The sequence below is a fragment of the Delphinapterus leucas genome, chromosome X (genome assembly GCF_059928025.1).
Source record: "Delphinapterus leucas isolate spDelLeu-1000000601 "Yukka" chromosome X, BTC_Dleu_Yukka2, whole genome shotgun sequence".
Lineage (NCBI taxonomy): Eukaryota > Metazoa > Chordata > Mammalia > Artiodactyla > Monodontidae > Delphinapterus > Delphinapterus leucas.
This window is the reverse complement of record NC_143150.1, coordinates 66,481,302-66,504,376: the sequence shown is the minus strand read 5'-3', so window position 1 is coordinate 66,504,376 and position 23,075 is coordinate 66,481,302. Positions and strand designations below refer to the sequence as shown.

At 37.2% G+C, this 23,075-nt stretch overlaps 1 protein-coding gene across 1 annotated transcript in view; it reads left to right on the top strand.

Moving 5' to 3' along the window:
* Positions 1-23,075, top strand: part of ATP7A (ATPase copper transporting alpha) — a 122,034-nt gene that overhangs the window by 35,264 nt on the left and 63,695 nt on the right. The window contains exon 2 of the mRNA XM_022580846.2: positions 6,131-6,271. Within this exon, the coding sequence (XP_022436554.2) occupies positions 6,131-6,271 (141 nt within the window). The remainder of the gene's footprint in view (positions 1-6,130; positions 6,272-23,075) is intronic.

Below are 23,075 nucleotides of genomic sequence, written 5' to 3'. Positions count from 1 at the left end.
CACCAGCTGAATATGGGAGATCCTGTTGCTCCACATTCTCATTAACACTTCGTATTGTCATATTTTGAAAGTTTTGTTTACCTGATGGGAGTAAATGATATCATTGTTGTTTTAATTTGCATTTTCTTGATTACTGTAGTGATCAAAAATTATCCATGTAGAGCTGTATCCAAAAAAAGAATTAAATTTTACCATATAATATATTAAGAATCCAGAAACCTTTCTCAAATTATGAGGCCTCATTATTTTAGGGTGATTTAAAAATAATGTTTGAGGGCTTCCCTGTGGCACTGGTTGAGAATCTGCCTGCCAATGCAGAGAACGTGGGTTCAATCCCTGGTCCGGGAAGATCCCACGTGCCATGGAGCAACTAAGCCCGAGCACCACAGCTACTGAGCCTGCACTCTAGAGCCCGTGAGCCACAACTGCTGAGCCTGCGTGCTGCAACTACTGAAGCCTGAACGCCTAGAGCCTGTGCTCTGCCACAACAGAAGCCACCACAATGAGAAGCCTGCACGCTGCAACGAAGAGTAGCCCCCGCTCGCCGCCACTAGAGAGAGGCTGCATGCAGCAACAAAGACCCAACACAGCCAAAAATCAATTAATAAAATAAATAAATTTAAAATACTAATAAAAAAATAAAAATAATGTTTGAGCTTCTTTGATCAGCTTTAAGAAGTGGTTTTGTGCAGTCAGACTTCGTATGTGTCATGTTTGTTTGTACTCAACTTATGCAGTTTCTGTTTCCAAATCAGAGATGATGATCTAGTTCTTCCTCTTAGAAAATGTTATTACTGATGGTGATTACCATCTGTGTTTAGGGAGTGGCTCAAAATACTTTAATAACTGGAAGTTATTTCCCTCAGTGTTGTTGGATGCTCTTTTTCTCAGAGTCACCTCATTGCTAATAACTGCATGCCAGATTTGTTTCTCTGATATTGTCATCTCCCGTAAACATACATTTTTTTCCACACCGTATGAAATTATTTACACTCTTACTCTGTTTTCTTAGTCATTTTGCTAAATGCAGTGGGAGGTTACAAAAACTGTTCTTGACTTTGTACCTATCATTGAGACATTTAAGATTCAAAAGATGGTTATACATATATTATAAAATCAATTAGAGTTGTGTGTGTTATATTTTATATAGAAAAAATATATATATAAATAATATATGTAAAATAGAGTAGTATGAGGGGAATGGAATTCCTCTGAGGTTTTGAGTGTAAGGTCCAATTTAAGTATAGTTTTGAAGAAAAAATACAGGCAAATTATGAGGGCAGAAGAAATACATATTATTCATTGTTGATTTGACATGCTTAAATTAGGATGTAGTGGGAAAAGTAGCTGTATTAATGTAATTTTCATTCATGCTCAGAATTTCTTTCCTCCCTAATACATATTTCCAGGGTGAATTATCCACTCACTTTAAAAGTGCCTTTCAGGGGCTTCCCTGGTGGCGCAGTGGTTGAGAGTCCGTCTGCCGATGCAGGGGACACAGGTTCGTGCCCCGGTCCGGGAGGATCCCACATACCGCGGAGTGGCTAGGCCCGTGAGCCATGGCCGCTGGGCCTGCGCGTCCAGAGCTTGTGCTCCGCAATGGGAGAGGCCACAACAGTAAGAGGCCCACATACAGCAAAAAAAAAAAAAGTGCCTTTCTGCTTAACTAGTCTTTTTCAGTTCCTCAGTAAGCCTGAGAGATGCTCCAATACTTCGGTCTGGAGCATACCCGATAATAAAACTGTATTTCAGTTTTACATTCCTAACTAACCAGGTAAACTAGCCTTCATCTGTTGAGTGTATTGTATTCCAAAAGTTTGTTACCAATTCTGTTTTTTGAACTTGACAGTTTCTTATAAAACAATTTAGTCAATTTTGGTAATGTACCTGAGTCAACCCTCAAAAGCCCCATTTTGACCCATAACATATTTGAGCCATATAGGTACTAAGTCTGAATGTTCTGACCTTGAGGCAGGCAGCCATGTGCTACAAGAGGAAAGAGGAAACAACTCCTTTTTTAGGCACAGGGCTAACAGTAGACAAAATATTGATAGGATCTGTTTGTTTTAGACATTATCACCTTCCCTTTTCATACTCATTACTGCTTCCCAGTGACCCTCTCCCTAGTTGGAGCCCCTAATGCCTTCATGCTTGCCTTAAGTACCCTGCCTTGGACTTTTCACCTAGGCCCGTGAGTTCTTACATCCCAAGGATCCTTTGCTCACAATTACCTGCCTTTCCTGTCCCATTTGGGCTTCTGTTCTATTGTAGTAACTGATCATACCTAGATATTAGGAGGTGTAATGCCAGCTATCAGCCCCTTAACCTATCAAAGAGGAGTTTGTATTTTAAAAAGAGGATACAATGTCTATTAAGACAACTGACCTAGATTCTTCAAAAAGTTACTTGGGGGAAAAGAGATAAAGGAGAGAGGCTGTTTTAGATTAAATGAGACAAAGGAGACACAACCAAATGCAGAGTGTGAACCTTGTCTGGATCCTGGTTTGGAAAAAAATAAAAGCTGTAAGGGATATTCTTGGGACATTTAGGACAATTTAAATAGAGAATTTATATTAAAGGATGTACAATGATTAATTTTCTTAGCTGTGATCATAGTATTGTGGTTTTATAGGAGTCCTTATTGTTTGGATATGCGTGCTGAAGTATTATGATCTCTAAAACTTAAAAATAGTTTAGGAAAAATAGAGCAAGTATAGCAAAATGTTAACAATTGTTGAATTCATGCAGAGGGTATACAGATAGATGTTCATTGTATTATTCATCTTTTATGTGTGGTTGAAAATTTTCATAGTAAAGATTTGGAAAACAGGGAAGCTGTTCATTAGTATAATATTCTTTAGATTGTAAAATTTCATGCAATGGAGAATTCAGGCAATATGGAGAACTTCATTTTTTACTACTTCTTCCCTATTCCACTTATCATTCATTCAAAGATTCACATATTGTCCTATTGACAGCAGCTGCTCTGGCTAGAGGAAGGAAGAGTTTCTCAGGGCAACAACAGCTTATTTTTACATATAGATTGTAAGTCATAGATTACCAGAATGTGAAAATCTTTGGCAGTGTGGTTCATTAGAATCATTATTTTTTTTGACTTTGAATAAAGGCTGTTTCAAGTCATTAAAATCAAAAGTTAGACAAAATGTATTCTTTTATATTGAATATATATTGTAAGTCTTTCTATGTAAAAATAGACAGTAATTTAATAGTAATTTCATAAGAAGAATCAGTGGACATAACTGAATTGTTAAGTGTTGCATTTGGAATAACTTTAGCTCTAACTTTAAAAGTAAATAACAAAAATAGACTAATAATTATGAGTCTATTTCAGATCAAATCACACTATAAGTTACAGTTGTTCCATAATTAATGCCATTTGAAGTTAAGACTGAGACTGATGCACCTAGGGATGAATTTTTCTTTCAACTTTTCTAAGATTTTTACATTTCAAAAATGGATATGGAAAACAGTATGGAGGTTCTTGAAAAAAATTAAAAAACAGAACTATCATGTGATCCAGCAATTCCACTTCTGGGTATTTATCCAAGGGAAATGAAATCACTTCACAAAGATATTTGCACCCCTGTATTCATTGAAGCATTATTTACAATAGCCAAGACATGGAAATAACCAATGTCCATTGATAGATGAATAGATAAAGAAAGTGTGATATACATATACACATTCTTCAGCCGTAAAAATGAAGGAAATCCTGCCACTTGTGACAATATGGATGGACCTTGAGGGCATTATGCTAAGTGAAATAAGTCAGACAGAGACAGACAAATACTGTATGAGTTCACTTATACGTGGAATCTGAAAAAACCTGAACTCATAGACACAGAGAACAGATTGATGGGTTGGTTACCAGAGGTGGGGGGTAGGGAGTGGGCAGAATGGATGAAGGTCGTTAAAAAGTATAAACTTCCAGTTATAAGGTAAATAATTCCTGAGGATATAATGTACAGCATGGTGACTATAATTAACAATATTGTATATTTGAAGGCTGCTAAGAGAGTAGATCTTAAAAGTTCTCATCACAGGAAAAAAAAATGTAACTATGTATAGTGATGGATGTTAACCAAACTTATGGTGGTAATTTTGCAATATATACATATATCAAATCATTATATTGTATACCTAAAACTAATACAATATTATATGTCAATTATATCTCAATAAAATGGCAGTTTCATGTGATTCAAACTAATTATCAGTGAAAAAAACAAAGATTCCTGCCTTCATGGAATTTTCATTTTAGTGGGAAGTGTATTGCAGTGTAACAAATTATTCCAAAATTTAGTGGCTTAAAACAACCAACAATTATTATCTCACAGTTTCTGTGGGTCATGAATTTGGGAGTGGTTTAGCTGGGTGGTTCTGGCTCAAGGTCTGTCGTGAGGTTGTAAGTCTATATGTTAGCTGAGGCTACAGGCATCTAAAGACAACTGATTCTGAAGGATCAGCTTTCAAGGCAGTTAACTCACCTGGTAGGAGGCCTTATGTCTTTGCTGGTTATTGACAGGAGGCCTCAATTTCTCACCATGTGAACCTCTCCAAAAGGCTGCTTGAGTATCCTTATGCCATGGCGGGTAGCTTCCCCTAGGTGGGGTGATTCAAGAGAGAGGACAAGGAGGAAGCCACAGTGACTTGTTTCCCCTCCTGCAGTGCCTTTTATGTTCAATCTTGGAAGTCACACTTTGTCACTTCCACTATTGACTTGGAAGCAAGTCACTGAGTCCAGGCCACACTCAAAGAGAAAGGAGTTAAATTCCACCTCTTGAAGGAAAGGAGTAGCAAAGAATTTGTGAACATATTTTAAAACCACCACAGGAAGACAGGTAATATGCAATAAACATAGTAAGTAAATTATGGAGTTTATTAGAAGGTTATAAGTTCTATGAAAATAAGAAAAAAATAGAGCAAAGGTAATGGGAATCAGAGTATCTGTGTGTGGAAGGGGTGTGGGATGCAATTTTCAACAGGGTGGTCATTGAAAGACTCATTAGTAAGGTTAGATTTGAGTAGACTTGCAAGAGATGAGGAAGTTAGCTAAGCAAATATCTAAGAGAAGAAAGTCCTAAATCAAGGGAATAGCTAACCCAAAGGCCCTGTGGTGGGGGTAAAATGAGGTGAGAGAAAAGAATGTTAGCCATATTTTATTAGTAGGGTATTTTCAGCTGGGGAGGTGGGAAAGTTGAGGAAGGATAATTTTTTTTTTTAACTTAAAGTTTTTTGTTTTTTTCGGTTTTTAAGTTTTTATTTTATATTGGAGCATAGTTGATTAACAATGTTGTATTAGTTTCAGGCCTACAGCTAAGTGACTGAGTTATACATATACATGTATCTATTCTTTTTCAAACTGTTTTCCCATTTAGGTTATTACAGTGTTTTGAGCAGAGTTCCCTGTGCTATACAGTAGGTACTTCTTGGTTATCTTTTTTTTTTCTTTTTTTTTTTGCGGTACGCAGGCCTCTCACTGTTGTGGCCTCTCCCGTTGCGGAGCATAGGCCCCAGACGCGCAGGCTCAGCGGCCATGGCTCACGGGCCTAGCCGCTCTGCAGCATGTGGGATCTTCCCAGACCAGGGCACAAACCTGTGTCCCTTGCATCGGCAGGTGGACTCTCAACCACTGCGTCACCAGGGAAGCCCAGTTATCTACTTTAAATATAGTATTGTGTACATGTCAGCCCCAAACTTCCAATCTATCCCCCCCACCCTTCCCTCCTGGTAACCATAAGTTCGTTCTCTAAGTCTGTGAGTCTATATCTGTTTTGTAAATAAGTTCATTTGTATCTTTTTTTTTAGATTCTGCATATAAGCAATATCATGTGATATTTATCTTTCTCTGTTTGACTTCACTTAGTATGATAATCTCTAGGTCTATCCATGTTGCTGCAAATGGCATTATTTCATTCTTTTTTATGGCTGAGTAGTATTCCATTGTATATATGTACTACATCTTCTTTATCCATTCCTCTGTTGATGGACATTTAAGTTGTTTCCATGTCTTGGCTATTGTAAACAGCACTGCAGTGAACATTGGAGTGCATGTCAGAGGAAGGATTATTTCCATGGCTGAAATTAACAAGTTCATTGTTTCTAATAGGAATATAAAGAAGAAATCAAAATGGATCCAAGTATGAGTGTGAATTCTGTCACCATCTCTGTTGAGGGGATGACATGTAGTTCCTGTGTTTGGACCATTGAACAGCGCATTGGAAAACTGAATGGTGTACATCACATTAAAGTAAGTTACTCCTTGGAAATCAGTGAAGTCAAATGCTGTTGACTGGAATTCTTCTGGGAAATTACTTCTAACACTGAGACAGATGCAGACACACTGACACGTACGACATAAAGACTATCACACTTTTAACCTTGAAGCTGAATAAGCTTTCTTCAGCCCATTAACTTATTTTTTTGTTAAAAAATAAGAAATAATACATTTTTAAAATTTAAAAACATCTGAAGATGGAATCTGGATGTTATGTTTGTATATTTATCAATATATATTTTATAAGTATATAGATGCTGATATAATTTTTATTACTCTTAATCTCATGTTGATCTAAAATATATGTTCTCAGAGAAAGGATTGTGAGGTTTCTTTCTCTTTTATAGCATGACAGTTACTATGTTTAGTAATAATGTAGTCTTCTCTAAGAGCATGCATACAAAGTGTAACTAATTTTCTAAACATTTTCACTTCAATGTTATTTAATCAATAAATCATTTTATTTAAAAGAATACGTTACAATTAATTACATTAAGTGACATTACCAAACAGTTTTAGAGTGGTTAGCTCTAGAACAAGGAATGAAAGAAACACTGTTAACCATTATGTGTCTGTGTATTTTCTCTTCACATTTCTTAAATCACAAAATATAACAAGATACTGCAGTGAAAATACAATTAGTTTCTCGCAAATAAATTAAAAGTGTGTATGGTCTGGGGAAAACTGAAGCCCAGCTCACCGGCTTACAAAGGGGGTGTGATATAAAACTGGTGCCTCCACCCATATCACTCCCCTCTTCGATTCTGTTCTTCCCCAGAGCCATAAGCTTCCCACACACCCTAGATTACTGCTGAGGAGTGAGCTGACACCACCCTGTTTGAGTGAGGCCTGGCATGATGCGCTCAGGTTTAGGGCAAGGGGAAGGCCGTAGGTGAAACTGGAAGATGGGGAACTAAAGACGTGCACCCACTGCCTCTGCTCTCTGAGTATTCAACCACATCACCCTCCCTCCAAAAGGAAGCTAATGTGACACAGTGACTCTGGAAGGAACCTAGCGGTATGTTGGAGTGCAACAGACCAAATGGTTTCTACAGCTGAATCAATCCAGCCAGAGAACATGAAGGAGAGAAGGGAGGGCACAATTGTCCCTCTAGGTCTGGAGACTTTGGGTCACCCAGGATGCAGTCCCCTTTAAGAAAACTGCCTTCCAGAGCCAGGCCCCTAAGTTGGCAAATTCTGAAATGAAAGAGAGAGGTATCACCTGTTAGAGCCCTATGCTGCTGCTCCAAGCATTGGGTTTGCAGATATAAGAGAGGATAACCCGAAGCTAATGGCCTGGGTAACTAAAGAATGAAACTAGATGGGCTAGGCACGGGCATGCTGAACATTTATCTAATTCCTCCCTGAGAGCTGTCCAGGCCTAGGAGCTGCCCTGAGCACTCGTCTTTGCTGAGCTTAGACTTAGGGCAAGGGGAGGGCAGAAAAATGGAGATTAAAATAAAAATATAAAGAGCAGAAAACCCAAAGCATGGCCCAAGGGAACCTTTCTGCAGGGATAGGTTTCTCAGGGCCTGCATTTTCTCCTGATCCATAAAAACTCTGAGCTTTTATCAAAGAGGATAGAAACTCTCTGTTGGGGAGGGAGGACAACAGGAGATCAGGGAGATCCTGCTGGCTATCCTGGGGCAAAGCAGGGGGAAAGGGAGCCTCTCCATTTCCCAGAGACAAACTGCCAAAAAAGACTGTGTAGAAGCCTCCCTGGGCAGAGCCCAGGACTGAGAAAGGTGGTAGGGATTTGAGTTCGCTTCAGTTTTTAATTGCAAAAATAAAATTGACTTTTGTTAGACTATCTTAACACATTCCTGCTATAATTCGTCTCAGAATCCTACTTAGTGGAAAAGAGTGGTTTATTTGTATATTCTAATTTTTCTGCAATGAACATGAATTGTTAATATAATTGTTATAAATAAATAAGAAAACCTAAACTTTGTTTAGCGCCTTCTAAACACAAAAGCCAAAAGTACCAAAGTCAACACAAAACTACCCCAAAGGGAACAAAATGATACTGTGCCCCCTCATATCCTGTAAAAAATGTATTTGAATGTGTCCTGTGCTCATTTTTTTGACATAGACATAGTATGTTAAGGCTGCAAGGGGTCTTAGATATGACTTAAGTCGTCTAGCCCCCTCATTTTACAGATCAACAGATTGAAGCCCAGATAAGGAAGTGACCTGTGCTAAGTTACACAGCTACCTAATACCAAACAAAACTAGAACTCAAGTTCCATGATTCCTGGGCCAGTATGTTTCGTGGTCATACAGTGTCTACAGATGCAGTTTAATTTGTATATGGTTCTCAAACTTGTGATCTCCAATTTATTCTTTCACATAACTTCTAAAAATAAAGGAACCTGGTATTTTCATCATAAAGGTGCCTCCTACCACCAAATTGCTGTTTTAGCTCTGTATCACTAGTCTCTATAAATTCTCCTCAGAATAGTTCTAGTATTTTTAGTATGAGACACCTTGAATTATATTTTATTTGTCACTACCTTTTTAATCTTTTTATTTCCATGTTTGTAAAAATGTCTTTGATTTTAAAGCCTTTGGGGTTAAAAAAATGTTTTGATTAAGTCCAGCTTTCTCAGCCTCAGCACTATTGACATTTTGGGCTGGATAATTCTTTGTTTTGGGGGGCTGTTCTGTGCTTTCTATGATGTTTAGCAGCATCCCTGGCCTCTACCCACCAGATGCCAGTAGCCTCTCCTCCCACTTGTGACAACCAAAAATGTCTCCAGACATTGCCAGTGTCTCCTAGGGGCGAAATTGCCCTCAGTTGAGGATCACTTCTGTAGTCCTTTCTCAGAGAACCTACTGTACACCCTTTGTCTGTTCAGTTAATATTTGATGATGGTGAATTGATATATCAAACAGGCTCATGTGCCCCTTTCTCTTCATATTAGCTTCTTATGGTTCTTTTTTTGCCAGTTAGAGGTATAGTGAACAGTGGTTCTCAAACCATACCATGAGAATCACCTGGAGGGCTTGTAAAACATAAATTGCTGGTTCCATGCCCAGAGTTTCTGTTTTAGTAGATCTGAATGGGGCCTGAGAATTTGCATGCCTAATAAGTACCCAGGTAACTCTAAAGGTGCTGGTCCTGGGACCACAGTTTAAGAACCATTATATTGCATGAGCTATACTTACACTGAAGATTATTTATCATTTATCTGAAATTTAAATTTAACTAGGTCTGTCCTGTATTTTTATTTGCTAAATCTGGTAACCCTTCTTTGAAATCATCCTTCCCCTTTACTTTTACTTTTTGTTCCTGTAAGTTTTGCTTTTTAAAAACTGCCATGTAAATGGAATCATATATTATATAGCCTTTTGAGTCTGGCTTCTTTCACTTAGCATTATGCATTTGAGATTTGTCCATGTTCTTGCATGTATAACTGGTTCTTTCCTTTTCATTGCTGAGGAGTATTCTGTTGTGTGGATGTACCAAAGTTTGTTTACCCATTCACCTTTTGAGAGACATTGGATTGTTTATACTTTCTTTTGTGATTATGAAAAGCAGTGCTCTGAATGTTCACATCCAAGTCTTTGTGTGGACATAAGTTTTAATTTCTCTTGGGCAAATTCCTAGGATTTGATTTGTTCCATCATATGATAAGTGTATGTTTAACTTTTTGAGACACTGACAATTGATTTACCACAGTGGCTATACTATTTTATCTTCCCACCAGCAATGTTTGAGGATTCCACTTTTCTCACATTCTCTCCAACACTTTGTATTAACAGTCTTTTTAGTTATAGACATTCTAGTGAGTATGTAGTGGTATCTCACTAATTCGCATTCCCTTAATAGCTAATGATATTGAGCATCTTTTCATGTGTTCATTAGGCATTTGTATACCTTTTTTGGTAAAGTGTCTGTCAAACCTTTTGTGAAATTTTTAGCTGGGTGTTTCGTTTTCTTATTATTCAATTTTGATTGTTTTCTATGTATTCTGAATTGTCTTCTCTTAGATATGTTTTGCAAATAATTTTTCCAGTCTGTGGCTTGTCTTTTTAATCTCTTAAAAGTATCTTTCCCAGGGCTTCCCTGGTGGCGCAGTGGTTGAGTGTCCGCCTGCCGATGCAGGGGACACGGGTTCGTGCCCCGGTCCGGGAGGAGCCCACATGCCGCGGAGCGGCTGGGCCCGTGAGCCGTGGCCGCTGAGCCTGCATGTTCCGAGCCTGTGCTCTGCAACGGGAGAGGCCACAACAGTGAGAGGCCCGCGTACCTCAAAAAAAAAAAAAAGTATCTTTCCCAGAGCAGCAGTTTTTACTTTTGATGAATTCCACTTTACCTACTTTTTTTCCTTTATGGAGCATGCTTTTGGTGTCATATCTAAGAAATCGTGGCCTCACCCAGGATCACAAAGATTTTTCTCCTATGTCTTCTAAAAGTTCTTTCATTTTAGGTTTTGCATTTAGATCTATTATCCATTTTGAATTAATGTGACTACATTATGAGGTATGGGTTGAGGTTAATTTTTTTAATATGGATGTCCAGTTTTCCAGGCAGCTCTATTTGTTGAAAAGTTTATTCTTTCTCCATTGAATTGCCTTTGCCCCTTTGTTGAAAATCAATTTACCATGTATTTATGGGTATATTTCTGTATGCTCTGTTCTATTCCATTGATCTGTATGTCTGTCCTTTGGCCAATAAATACCACAGAGTCTTGATTATTGTAGCTTTATAATAAATCTTTTCTTTTTTTTGGAGCAGAGAAAGATTTATTGCAGGGCCAAGCAAGGAGAATGGGTGGCTCATGATTGAAAAACTCCTTAAGTCCCTAATGGTTTTCAGGGGGAAGTTTTTAATAGGAAAAATTTGGGGTGAGGGCTGCAGGGTGTGTGACTTTCTTCTGATTGGTGGGTGGTGAGGTAACAGGATGGTGCTCCAGGAATCTCGTATTCAGCCTGAAGTTAGCATCCTCCACCTGGGTGGAGGCCTTAGTTCCTGGTCTCAGGACTTAATGAAGCTCAGGTTCTTTACGTCTTGTCACAGAAAGATTTCAGTGAGAGATAAAGTGATAGGTAAGAAGTGGATTTACTTAGAGAGATACACATTCCACAGACAGAATGCGGTCTGTCTCAAAAGGTGAGAGCAGCCTATGATAAATCTTAAAATCAGGTAGTGTAATTTCTCAACTTTGTTCTTTTTCAAAATTGTTTTGGCTGTTCTATTTTCTTTCCGTTTACATATACGTTTTAGAGTCAATATATAGGTTTCTACAAAAATATTTGCTGAGATTTTGATTGCAATTGTGTTGATTCTGTAGATCCATTTGGATAGAATTAACATCTTAATATTGCGTATTCAACCCTGTGCACATGCTATATCTCTCTATTTAGGTATTCCTTGATTTCTTTTATCAGGGATCTATAATTTTCAGTCTTCAGATTCTGCATATATTTTGTTAGGCTTATATTCAAGTATTTTCTGTTTTTAGATGATGTTTAAATGGTACTTTGTTTTGTTGTTTTTTTTTTTGCGGTACGCGGGCCTCTCACCGTTGTGGCCTCTCCCATTGCGGAGCACAGGCTCCAGACATGCAGGCTCAGCGGCCATGGCTAACGGGCCTAGCCGCTCTGTGGCATGTGGGATTTTCCCGGACCGGGGCACGAACCTGTGTCCCCTGCATCGGCAGGCGGACTCTCAACCACTGCGCCACCAGGGAAGCCCCGGTACTTTATTTTTAATTTAAATTTCAGTTGTTCATTACAAACATACAGAAATGCAGTTGGTTTTTGTATGTTGACTTTGTGTCCTGAACTTTGCTAAACTGACGTTAAGTCTATTAGCTCTTTTTGTAGATTCTTTGGAATTTTCTACATAAGCAGTTATGTCATCAGGGCATAAAAATAGTTTTATTTCTTCCTTTCTAGTCTGTATGTCTTTTATTTCTTTTCTGTCTAGAACCTCCATTACAATTTGGAATAGGAGTGGTAGCAGTGAACATCTACGTCTTGTTACTGATCGTAGGGGGAAAACATTCAGTCCTTCACCATTAAGTATTGTGTTAGTAGAGGGTTTTTGTAGATGCCCTGTATCAGGTTAAGGAAATTCCTTTCTCTTCCTGGTTTTCTGAGAGCTTTTATTTGTAATCATGAATAGATGTTGCATTTTTTCAAGTGCTTTTTCTGCATCTCGATATGATCATATTATTTTTCTTCTTTAAGGCTGTTAATATGGTGAATTACGTTGATTGATTTTCAAATGTTATACTAGCCATGCATTCCCAGGATAAGCCCCACTTGGTCAAAGAATACTTTTAATGAAAAATTTCAAACATACACAAAAGTGAAGACCTAGTACAAGGAACCTCCCTGTACCTGTCACCCTTGCTACTTATTTTCATGATATCCTTGCTACTTATTTTCATGACATTCTCATCATTTGAATTTGATAATGTATTTTGCTGATGTTTTTAAGAGTTTATCTGGACCTTCCTACCTGTTGTACTATTTGACTAGTGGATTGGAATTTCCTAGTATATCTCCATGCCGTTTCCAAGCCTTTTTGCTGCCCCCTGCCCACCGTTTTCCTTGTCACTCTTCAGGATTATCAGCACTGTTTGGAGCACAGAACTCTTTCCCATGCTTCATTCAGTTTGGTTCCCCACCTGTTCTCTCCTATTTCTCCGCAACTTGTATCTAAGGGCCCAAAGAAATTAACAATATCTCCTTGCCAAATGATTGGGGATTTCTACTATAATGATGGTAATATATGAATGGTTTTTCTTAAATATTTTACTGTGAATTGCTGACTCTTCAGCATGTTTATTTTCACTGCCAGGGCTTAATGAGTTAATGTGTAATTTTAACTGGCTTGTGTCTTCATTTGTATAATGTACTTATTATTTTAATATATTTAAGTTTTCAGCATCATTAAAACAACTTTATATTGGCAGTGGTTCTATAATATTTACCGGAAGTTTTCTATAAATTTGCTTTTATACAATATTCATTATAGTGATGATGGAAAGTTAATGCAACTTTGGAATTTGATCAGCTTGCATCAGTCCTAAAATGCTTTTCTTTTGACTAGTTCATATCCACATGTAAAAGATAAATTTTAGACACACTGCCCAGAGTAGATGTTAATATTCTGAAGGGAGCTTTGTCTAACTGGACATCAGATTTAGTGCAGGATTTTAAATTAGGAATCTGATGGATTCTTTCTAATAATCAGAAGCTCATTATATATTTTAAGTGCATGAATCATTAAATTTGAACCAGAATATTTTTTTTACTTTTTATTTTATATTGGAGTATAGTTGATTAACAATGTTGTGTTAGTTTCAGGTGTATAGCAAAGTGATTCAGTTATACATATACATGTATCTATTCTTTTTCAAATTCTTTAGGTTGTTACATAATATTAAGCAGAGTTCCCTGGGCTATACAGTAGGTCCTTGTGGGTTACCCATTTAAAATATAGCAGTGTGTACATGTCAGTCCCAAACTCCCTAACTATCCACCCTCCCCACCCTTACCCCCGGTAACCATAAGTTCCATTCTCTCAGTCTGTAAGTCTGTTTCTGTTTTGTCAATAAGTTCATTTTTATCATTCTTTTTTAGAATCCACAGACAAGTGATATTATACAATGTTTCTCTTTCTCTGTCTGACTTACTTTACTCAGTATGACAATCTCTAGGTCCATCCATGTTGCTGCAAATGGCACTATTTCATTCTTTTTAATAGCTGAGTAATATTCCATTGTATATATGTACCATATCTTCTTTTTCCATTCCTCTGTCAATGGACGTTTAGGTTGCTTCCATGTCTTGTCCATTGTAAACAGTGCTACAATGAACATTGGGGAGCATGTATCCTTTCAGACCATGTTTTTCTCCAGATATATGCCCAGGAGTGGGATTGCTGGATCATATGGTAGCTCTATTTTTAGTTTTTCTAAAGAACCTCCATACTGTTCTCTATAGTGGCTGTACCAATCTACATTCCCACCAACAGTGTAGGAGGGTTCCCTTCTCTTCACACCCTCTCCAGCATTTACTGTTTGTGGATTTTTTGATGATAGCCATTCTGACTGGTGTAAGGTGGTATTTCATTGTAGTTTTGATTTGCATTTCTCTAATAATTAGCGATACTGAATATCTTTTCATGTGCCTCTTGGCCATCTTGTATGTCGTCTTTGGAGAGATGTCTGTTTAGGTCTTCTGCCCATTTTTTGATTGGATTGCATTTCTGTACACTAACAATGAAAGATCCGAAAGAGAAATTCAAGAAACAATCCCATTTGCCATCTCATCAAAGAGAATAAAATACCTACCTAAGGAGACAAAAGACCTGTACTCTTAAAACTACAAGACACTGATGAAAGAAATTGAAGATAACACAAACAGATGGAAAGATATATCATGTTCTTGGATTGGAAGAATCAATATTGTCAAAATGACTGTACTGTCCAGAGCAATCTACAGATTCATTGAAATCCCTATCAAATTACCAATGGCATTTTTCACAGAACTAGAACAAAAAATCTTAAAATTTGTATGGAGACACAAAAGGCCCCAAATAGCCAAAGCAATCTTGAGAAAGAAAAACGGAGCCAGAGGAATCAGGCTTCCTGACTTCAGACTATACTACAAGGCCACAGTCATCAAAACAACATAGTACTGGCACAAAAATAGAAATATAGATCAAAGGAACAGGGTAGAAAGCCCAGAAATAAACCCACACACTTATGGTCAATTAATCTATGACAAAGGAGGCAAGACCATACAATGGAGGAAAGACAGTCTCTTCAATAAATGGTGCTGGCAAAACTGGACAGCTACATGTAAAAAAAAAGAAATTAGAGCATTCTTTAACACCATGCGCAAAAATAAACTCAAGATGGATATAGACCTAAATATGAGACCAGACACTATAAAACTCTTAGAGGAAAACATAGGCCAAACCCTCTCTGACATAAATAACAGCAATATCTTTTTTGATCTCTCTCCAAGAGTAATGGAAATAAAAACAGAAATAAACAAATGGGACCTAATTAAACTCAAAAGCTTTTTCACAGCAAAGGAAACCATAAACAAAACCAAAAGACAGCCCACAGAATGGGAGAAAATATTTGCAAATGATGTGACCGACAAGGGATTAATTTCCAGAATTTACAAACAGCTCATACGGCTTAATTTCATGGAACCAGAATATTTTGTGTATCTCCAGATCAAATACTTTTGATCTGTCTTTTAATCTTAATCTAAACATTAATCTTTTACCTGTTTATTCTTCAGAGATTTCAAAATGGGTTTTAGCTTTTCTGTGAAGTACAGGATTCATGCTTTCTTGTCCTTACAGTATTCTTTTTTATTTTTTTTGGCTGTGCCGCACGGCATGTGGGATCTTAGTTCCCCGACCAGGGATCGAACCCGTGCCCCCTGCCTTGGAAGCGTGGAGTCTTAACCACTGGACCCCCAGGGAAGTCCCCTCCTTATGGTATTCTCGTCTGTGATTCAGACGTCTCATGAGATCTTGAGCAGATTGGCTTCAGTTTGTCTTGTTTTTATTACAAAAAGTTGGCTAATTGGCGCATAGTGATTCTTACCACATGTGACGTGTGGTGCCAATATGTGGGCAATTCTTTTCTATATCTGAAACTCTTGGTGATTTTTTGCATGTCTGAGTTTCATATTCATCTTGGCCAGAGAGCACAAAGTAAACTTTGTATCCATTTTACATGTATGGGAGGGAGGAAAGCAGTGTTTCTCATTTGCTTACTAAACTACACACTCTGGTCAGTTAAGACTATGTTGATGGTTGTGGCAGGGAAAGCTTTCTTTACACAGTGTAATATGCCTTCTGCTAAGTTTTCTGTCCTGTAGGCATCCATGTGAATACTTGGACATGAATTTTTCCCTTTCACATTCTCCAGAAGTAGGATTTTCCTTTGTATTCACCATCTACCTTGGCATAACTACACTTCAGAGGCTTCCTCATTGCCTCCTCCCCTCCTCCCCCCAAGGATGCTCCTGCCTTTAATTTGCTTTGGGGAGAGAACCAAGTTGGAAAAGCTGAGAGATGACAGGTAACTTTTATTAACTATACTGCAGGTTTTCTCAAATGTGTTTATATTTAAAATACATTTATAAAAACATTTTGTAATTTTTTTCACTAATTGTAACTGTCCGAAAATCAAATGGATGTTTTTTCAATTTGCTAATTAGAAAAGAGGATGGCAAAGTAGTTCTGCAACCCGCAGTCCCAAACTTTAAAAATGAATAATTTAATTTCAGTGAATAATAAATATGGCACTTCCACTTGATTTATCCTCAAATGAAACCAATTAAACTTCCTCCGCTTGATCTAACATGGCTGGTGCTGAAGGCCAGAATAGAAGCTAAATCTTACTAATTAAGTGTCTGTGCTGATTGAAGTAAAGCTGTTTTAACCATCCAGAAATTAGTTCACAAAGTTTCTCCAAGTGATTTAGGTTCTTATTGTCTACTGACAACTAATGCATTTTCCAAAACCCCCAACTCTCTGACAAACTATTTTTGATTATTAATTTTTTGCCAGCATATCTATGTATAACTAAAGGACTAGATTCTGTTTTGACATTTGCAAGTACATTCCTGTATAAATTTTCCCCAAAGACTGTTGCACCCCACTCATATGTAAGGCTTCTATGTTTACCGCATCTTCCCAGAATTCACCACTGCTTAATATGACCTATTTAAGGTCAGAAAAATGCAATTAAATTGGATTAAGTTGTAAAGGAAGAGTAGCAGAAATATAATATGAAAGCACTTTGTGTTATCAACAGTGATTTATATGGATCGCAGTGACAGATACTTAAGGCTATACTTTCCAGGGCACAGTCATAATTTGTTTGCTAAAAATGAAAGGAAACACACTTTTTCTGCCTTTTCCAGCTCTGCCTCTCCTTCTTTAGTCAAAAGCCCACATGATATAGAGTATACTAGTGATCTTTCCTCTTTTCTTATTCCTTTAAAAAAGGAATGTTGTCTTCTAGGCCCAGAGACAGATTTATAGTGATGTTAATGAAGTTTAGGTTTCAGAGCCTCTCACTGGCATTGACCAGTTCTGAGACCCTGGAAGGAGTCTTAGTGTGTTCACATGGTTATCTGTTTTTGCAAAAGTAAAACATTTTGACCACAGTCCTTTAATTAAGTCCACAAAAGGTGGATTCACCTCTTTCTAGGCACCATATAGAAAATTGTCCTTGGGACTTCCCTGGCAGTCCAGTGGTTAGGAATCTGTGCTTCCACTGCAGGGGGCCACAGGTTCAATCCCTGGTCAGGGAACTAGGATCCCTCATGCCCTGCAGCGTGGCCAAAAAGAAAAAAAAAAGAAAGAAAATTGTCCTTGTCCAAACATAATTTATAGTCATAATGCAGCCTAACATGTTAATATATAAATATTGATCACTTTTCAAGGACTGTTAAGGTTTGAAATTTCTGGATCATAGTTTGTGAGATTATAATTAAGACCAATGTGCAGTCAGTTTAGAAACCAGATTTGAATAGGACATTGTTTCGACTAAGTCAAGGAGCTCTTGTAGTGTTTGGAATAAAACTCTGATATGAAGTAATGTAATTGTGATGTTAAATTGAGTGGGGTTGCTTTATTTAAAAAATGTTACAGCGGAACAGATTAGAGCTTTAACAGAATTCAAGGAAACTGAATAGTCAAGAAGTCTCTAATTTTGGAAAAGTAGAATGAATATGATTATATGTCTTTGCAGTTTCAGCGTTTAAATACATTTTGGGAATTGTGTCTTAAATTGTGAAGTTTATAAATGAGTGTAATACTCTTGTTCTGCCAGTGTCAAGACTGTAGACTTTAAAGGGATTAACCTGAAGGTTTATTTAATCACCCCAGTGGTCTGTTCAGGGGAAAAATAAAATGGGCAGATAATGTGAAGGTCTTTCTCTGGGATTGTCTGGCCTTTTGAAAGTGGTAATGTAAAATAAATTTAATTAGATATAAGTACTGAATGGCTCTAAAGGTTAATGCCTTATTAACAAATTACTTTGTCCTTGAAATTTAACTGCATTTTGAGTGCTTTTTCCCTTTACTCAGTTAAAGGCTGCAGTCCATTTTCCTAATACAGACTATCCTTTAAAAAAATGACCACCTAGGGAATTCCCTGGTGGTCCAGTGGTTAGGACTTGGCACTTTCACTGCAGAGGGCCAGGGTTCAATCCCTGGTCAGGGAACTAAGATCCCACAAGCTGCACAACATCGCCAAAAAACCCCTTAAAAGTAACTTTAAAAAAAATTATTGGAAAAATAACACATGTCCAGAGTAAAATCCCCTTCCCAAAAGAAACCAGTTATCAGTTTAGTATGTATAGATTCTTCCAGAAATAGTCTCTGAATATAAAATGATTTACATGTATATATCTATATGTGTGTGTTTATACAGTTGACCCTTGAACAACACGGGTTTGAACTGCACAGGTCCACTTATACATGGATATTTTTCAAAAAATATGAACTGTGGTACTACATGATCGATGGTTGGTTGAATCCGAGGGTGTGGAACTGAGGATACAGAGGGCCAACTGTAATAGCCTCAGGGGTGGGGCGCCCTTAATTCCCCCAATTGCTTGTTGTTTAAGGGTCAACTGTATATGTGTGTGTGTTTGTGTGTGTGTGTATCCCCTTTTTATATAAATGGAAGCATACTATATACATACTGTTCTATACTTTGCTTTTTTCACTTAGCAAATACATCTTAGATACTGTTCCCTATCAGCATATAGAAATCAATCTTTTTGTTTCTATTTGGAACTTTCTCCCCCTAACTTTTGCTATGGCAAATGATGATAGTACACTGAACATTTCTTTTTTCAAACACCATGTTAGAGTAATATAGGCATTTTGCCTTATATAAATTCTTAGGTAATACTCGTCCATCCACGAAGATGCAGACAGTTATTCAAAGAGGCTTGTGTTTCTGATTTAGTTGAACTTTATCCCAAGGGTCAAAGAAATGTCAAATCCAAGGTAGAAACTAGCAGTGGAGGAATGATGTAAAGAGGGACTTTCACTATTTCCTTTCTTTGTATTTAAATTGTTATAATGAATAATCATGCATTGGTTGTATAATTTAAAAAAATTAACATATTTATTTTGGCTGCGCCAGGTCTTAGTTGCAGCACGCGGGATTTTTAGTTGCGGAATGCATGCGGGATCTAGTTCCCTGACCAGGGATCGAGCCTGGATCCCCTGCATTGGGAGCGAGGAGTCTTACCCACGGACCACTGGGGAAGTCCCAGTTGTATAATTTTTGAAGCAAAATAAAATTATATTAGCAATGAAAATTCTGACAAAGCACTCAGTTTACAGAAAAACAATGCTACAACTTAAACTAGCAAAATCTCCACATCTTTTTCATTTTAAAGCATTTGGCTTTTAAAATTTTAGATTGGTTTTGGGCTATTTTCTTAGTCTCTTAAGAAATTGTCTTTTGCTAGTTCATACATTGATTTAATAATTTTAAGTGGTAACCTTTATTTAGGTTGGTCAAATAGGATAAATATTAATATAACTTGATGGCTTACTCTTATCTTACTTTAATTTTCAGTATGCTATATTGAAGCATCAAAGTAGAGTGTTAATATATATACATTATTTTTTCAACAAACAATAATAGAATTTGTATTCAGACATATGTAATATAAATAAGATTCCTATTATGTATTTTATATAGTTTTTAGTTGTCAAAATTGTGGGAGGAGAATCAAACATATTAGAAAGTCAAGATTATTGTAAATCATTTTACTTTTCTGACTTTAGTCTGAAAAATGACAGAATCCTTTCAAGCTCTCAAAAACCTCAGAATCACTCTATGTTGAGTTGTTATGAAAATGTTAGAAAGTGGGCTTTAAACCCTTTGAAGACTCCCCCACTGGCTGAGTAGCATGCTAATCTGAATTTATGATGACATATAAATTAATTCCTGGGAGGATAAAAAGGAACTTCAGTGTGCTGAAACTTTAGCAAAGGACCTTTCCCAAAGTGGCTTTTGAAAATGGAGAAATGTTAGAATGTAGTAATTGTCAAATCCTGCTAAAAACCCAAAGAAATATATTCTCTAAATTATTTTTTATTTAAACTGGTATGGGAGTAGACATGAAATGTGTGGGGCGAAAGTAAACATAGAACTAAAATTTGGTTCACACACTAGAAATATTTCATACTTTTCAGGTGTTTTTATTTATGTCACACATTGCTCAAAGCATAGGCACAGAATTTTAGTTTTTCAAGGAAATTGAAGATCATCTAGCCTCACCATTCATAGATGGAAAGAACATGGACTTTGGAGTTAAATCGACCTACGTTTGAATCCTAGCTCTTTCGTTTTCTTGCTGGGTTTCTTGGGCAATTTATTCAATTTCCTAGCCTTCAGATAGGAAATTGGATCACTTTTTATAATCTGTAATTATAAAAGTATACAGAAAACACATGCAGATAAAGTATACGGTGCTTGACTTGCAAGGTTTAGACATTTCAGCAGACAAAGAGCTCCATTAAAATAATGGATCTTTACAATTCCTATGGACAATAAGCACCCTTTACACCACTGTTAATGCTATTGAGGCCACAGAGTACGTTTGATTTGTTCTCTTCAACTCCTACCTTCATCTAAATATAGTGAACAGTCCTCCATCTTGAGTCCTTCATAGGAGCCACATTCATAACTTGTAGACTGTTAGATGTTTATTTTCAGAGGAACTATTGATAAAATAGAAAAATAGTTTCTCTGGGAAAAAAAAAAACAGAACAACAGCATTGATTCCTAATGAAAGATTCTGAGAAAGAGAAGCTGTTGAAACTTTCGAGCACTGTGGGGAATAGGCGAAAGTGGTTTACATTGGTGGGGATCATGTGAAAGGAGAGTGGCACAGACCCAGAATCAGACAGACTGCTGCCAGCAATTTCTGGCTCTACGGAGTCTGTGCCTGCTTTTGCTCACCATTGGACCCCTAGCAAGCTAGCATGGTGCTGGGTACATAATAGGTACTCAGTAAATATTTGTTAAATAAATAAATGCTATTTTAGCTTCCTGCCCAAGGATTTGGCATCCAGAACAGTATTGTGATAATCACTATGTGAATTTCCTCTTAAAAGAAGCAAAGGTGCTGCCTGTTTTTGTTTCCTTTGAGACCTTAGGCTTGAAAAGTCTCTTTGATATCTAAAATTCAGAGGAAAAGTTGAGTGCTGTTATCCCAAAGGGGAACATTTTTGTGCTAGGTGTGGTCGATCCAGCTTTAAAACACACAAATGGAAGCTACTAAATAAGGAAGTGTTTTCTGGTTTGCAGCATGAAAACAACATAGGGTAATACAACTATTTTGTGTAGTATTTTATATACATAGTTTCCTTATTTTTTTATGTCTTTTATAAATAGAAGACAGGCTATAGCAGTAGAAAGTATAGCAAACCATGTAGTGACAAAGTGATTTTTGCTTTAAAAATCAGCTTTAAGAACACTTTCTCATAGCTAGTGGGAAGCAGCCACATAGCATAGGGAGATCAGCTCTGTGCTTTGTGAGCACCTAGAGGGGTGGGGTAGGGAGGGTGGGATGGAGACGCAAGAGGGAGGAGATATGGGGATATATGTATATGTATAGCTGATTCACTTTGTTATAAAGGAGAAACTAACACAACAATGTAAAGCAATTATACTCCAATAAAGATGTTAAAAAAAAAACTTTCTCATTGCGTATGTTGGTAAATTGAAATTGTGAGGGGAGGATAAGCTCAAAACCAGGTTTTGTTTAAAAGATACCAGATACAATGTATTTAAACATAAAGGGAAAAAAAATCCCCTTCCCTTTTTTAAAAGTTTGGCGATTTATCATAAAAAGTATAGTAGTACATAGAGTAGTACTGTCCAATGGAATATTCTGTAATGATGAAAATGTTCTGTATCTACTTTGTCCCATATGGCAGCTACATTGGCCACTGAACGCTAGAAATGTGGCTAATGCAATTGAGGAACTGAATTTTTAATCTCTTAACTTTTTTGTTTTTAAAATTATACCAAAATATTGACTTCTTTTTGGTATATAGTTCTATCAGTTTTGTTTGTTTTTAGGTTTGGTAAATTTTAACATATGTATAGATTCTTTTAACTACCCCCACAGCCAGGACAGCACAGTTCCATCACTCACGTCACTCCAAAATGATTCTTCACTAAATGCAAATATAACTATATCATTCCCCTGCTTAACTTTTCCATGGCTCTCTATTACCTACAGGATAAATTACAGACTATTATTGGCATACAAGAGGCCCCATAATAAAGCAGTTGCCTAATTCTGCAAGCCTGTCATCTTTCTCTACTTTTGTGTTTCCATTTGTCATAAATTCTCTGCTTCATGTATCCTTGCTGATTTCTGGTTTTCCTTTAACACTCAGGTATTATCTCCTCTAAGAAGCCTTTTTTGACACATATTCCTAGGAATGGATGGGTGTCTGTTTTCTCTATCCTCTATTCTAGTATTGCTCCCTGTGACTGTGTCATGATCAGCTTTGTATCATGAGAATCTCAGTTACTGGCACATATAATAAGTGCTTGATAGGAACTTACCTGGTGGTGCAGTGGTTAAGAATCTGCCTGCCAGTGCAGGGGACTCGGGTTCGATCCCTGGTCCGGGAAGATCCCACATGCTGCAGAGCAACTAAGCCCATGCTCCACAACTACTGAGCCTGTGCCTAGAGCCCGCGAGCCACAACTACTGAGCCTGCGTGCCACAACTACTG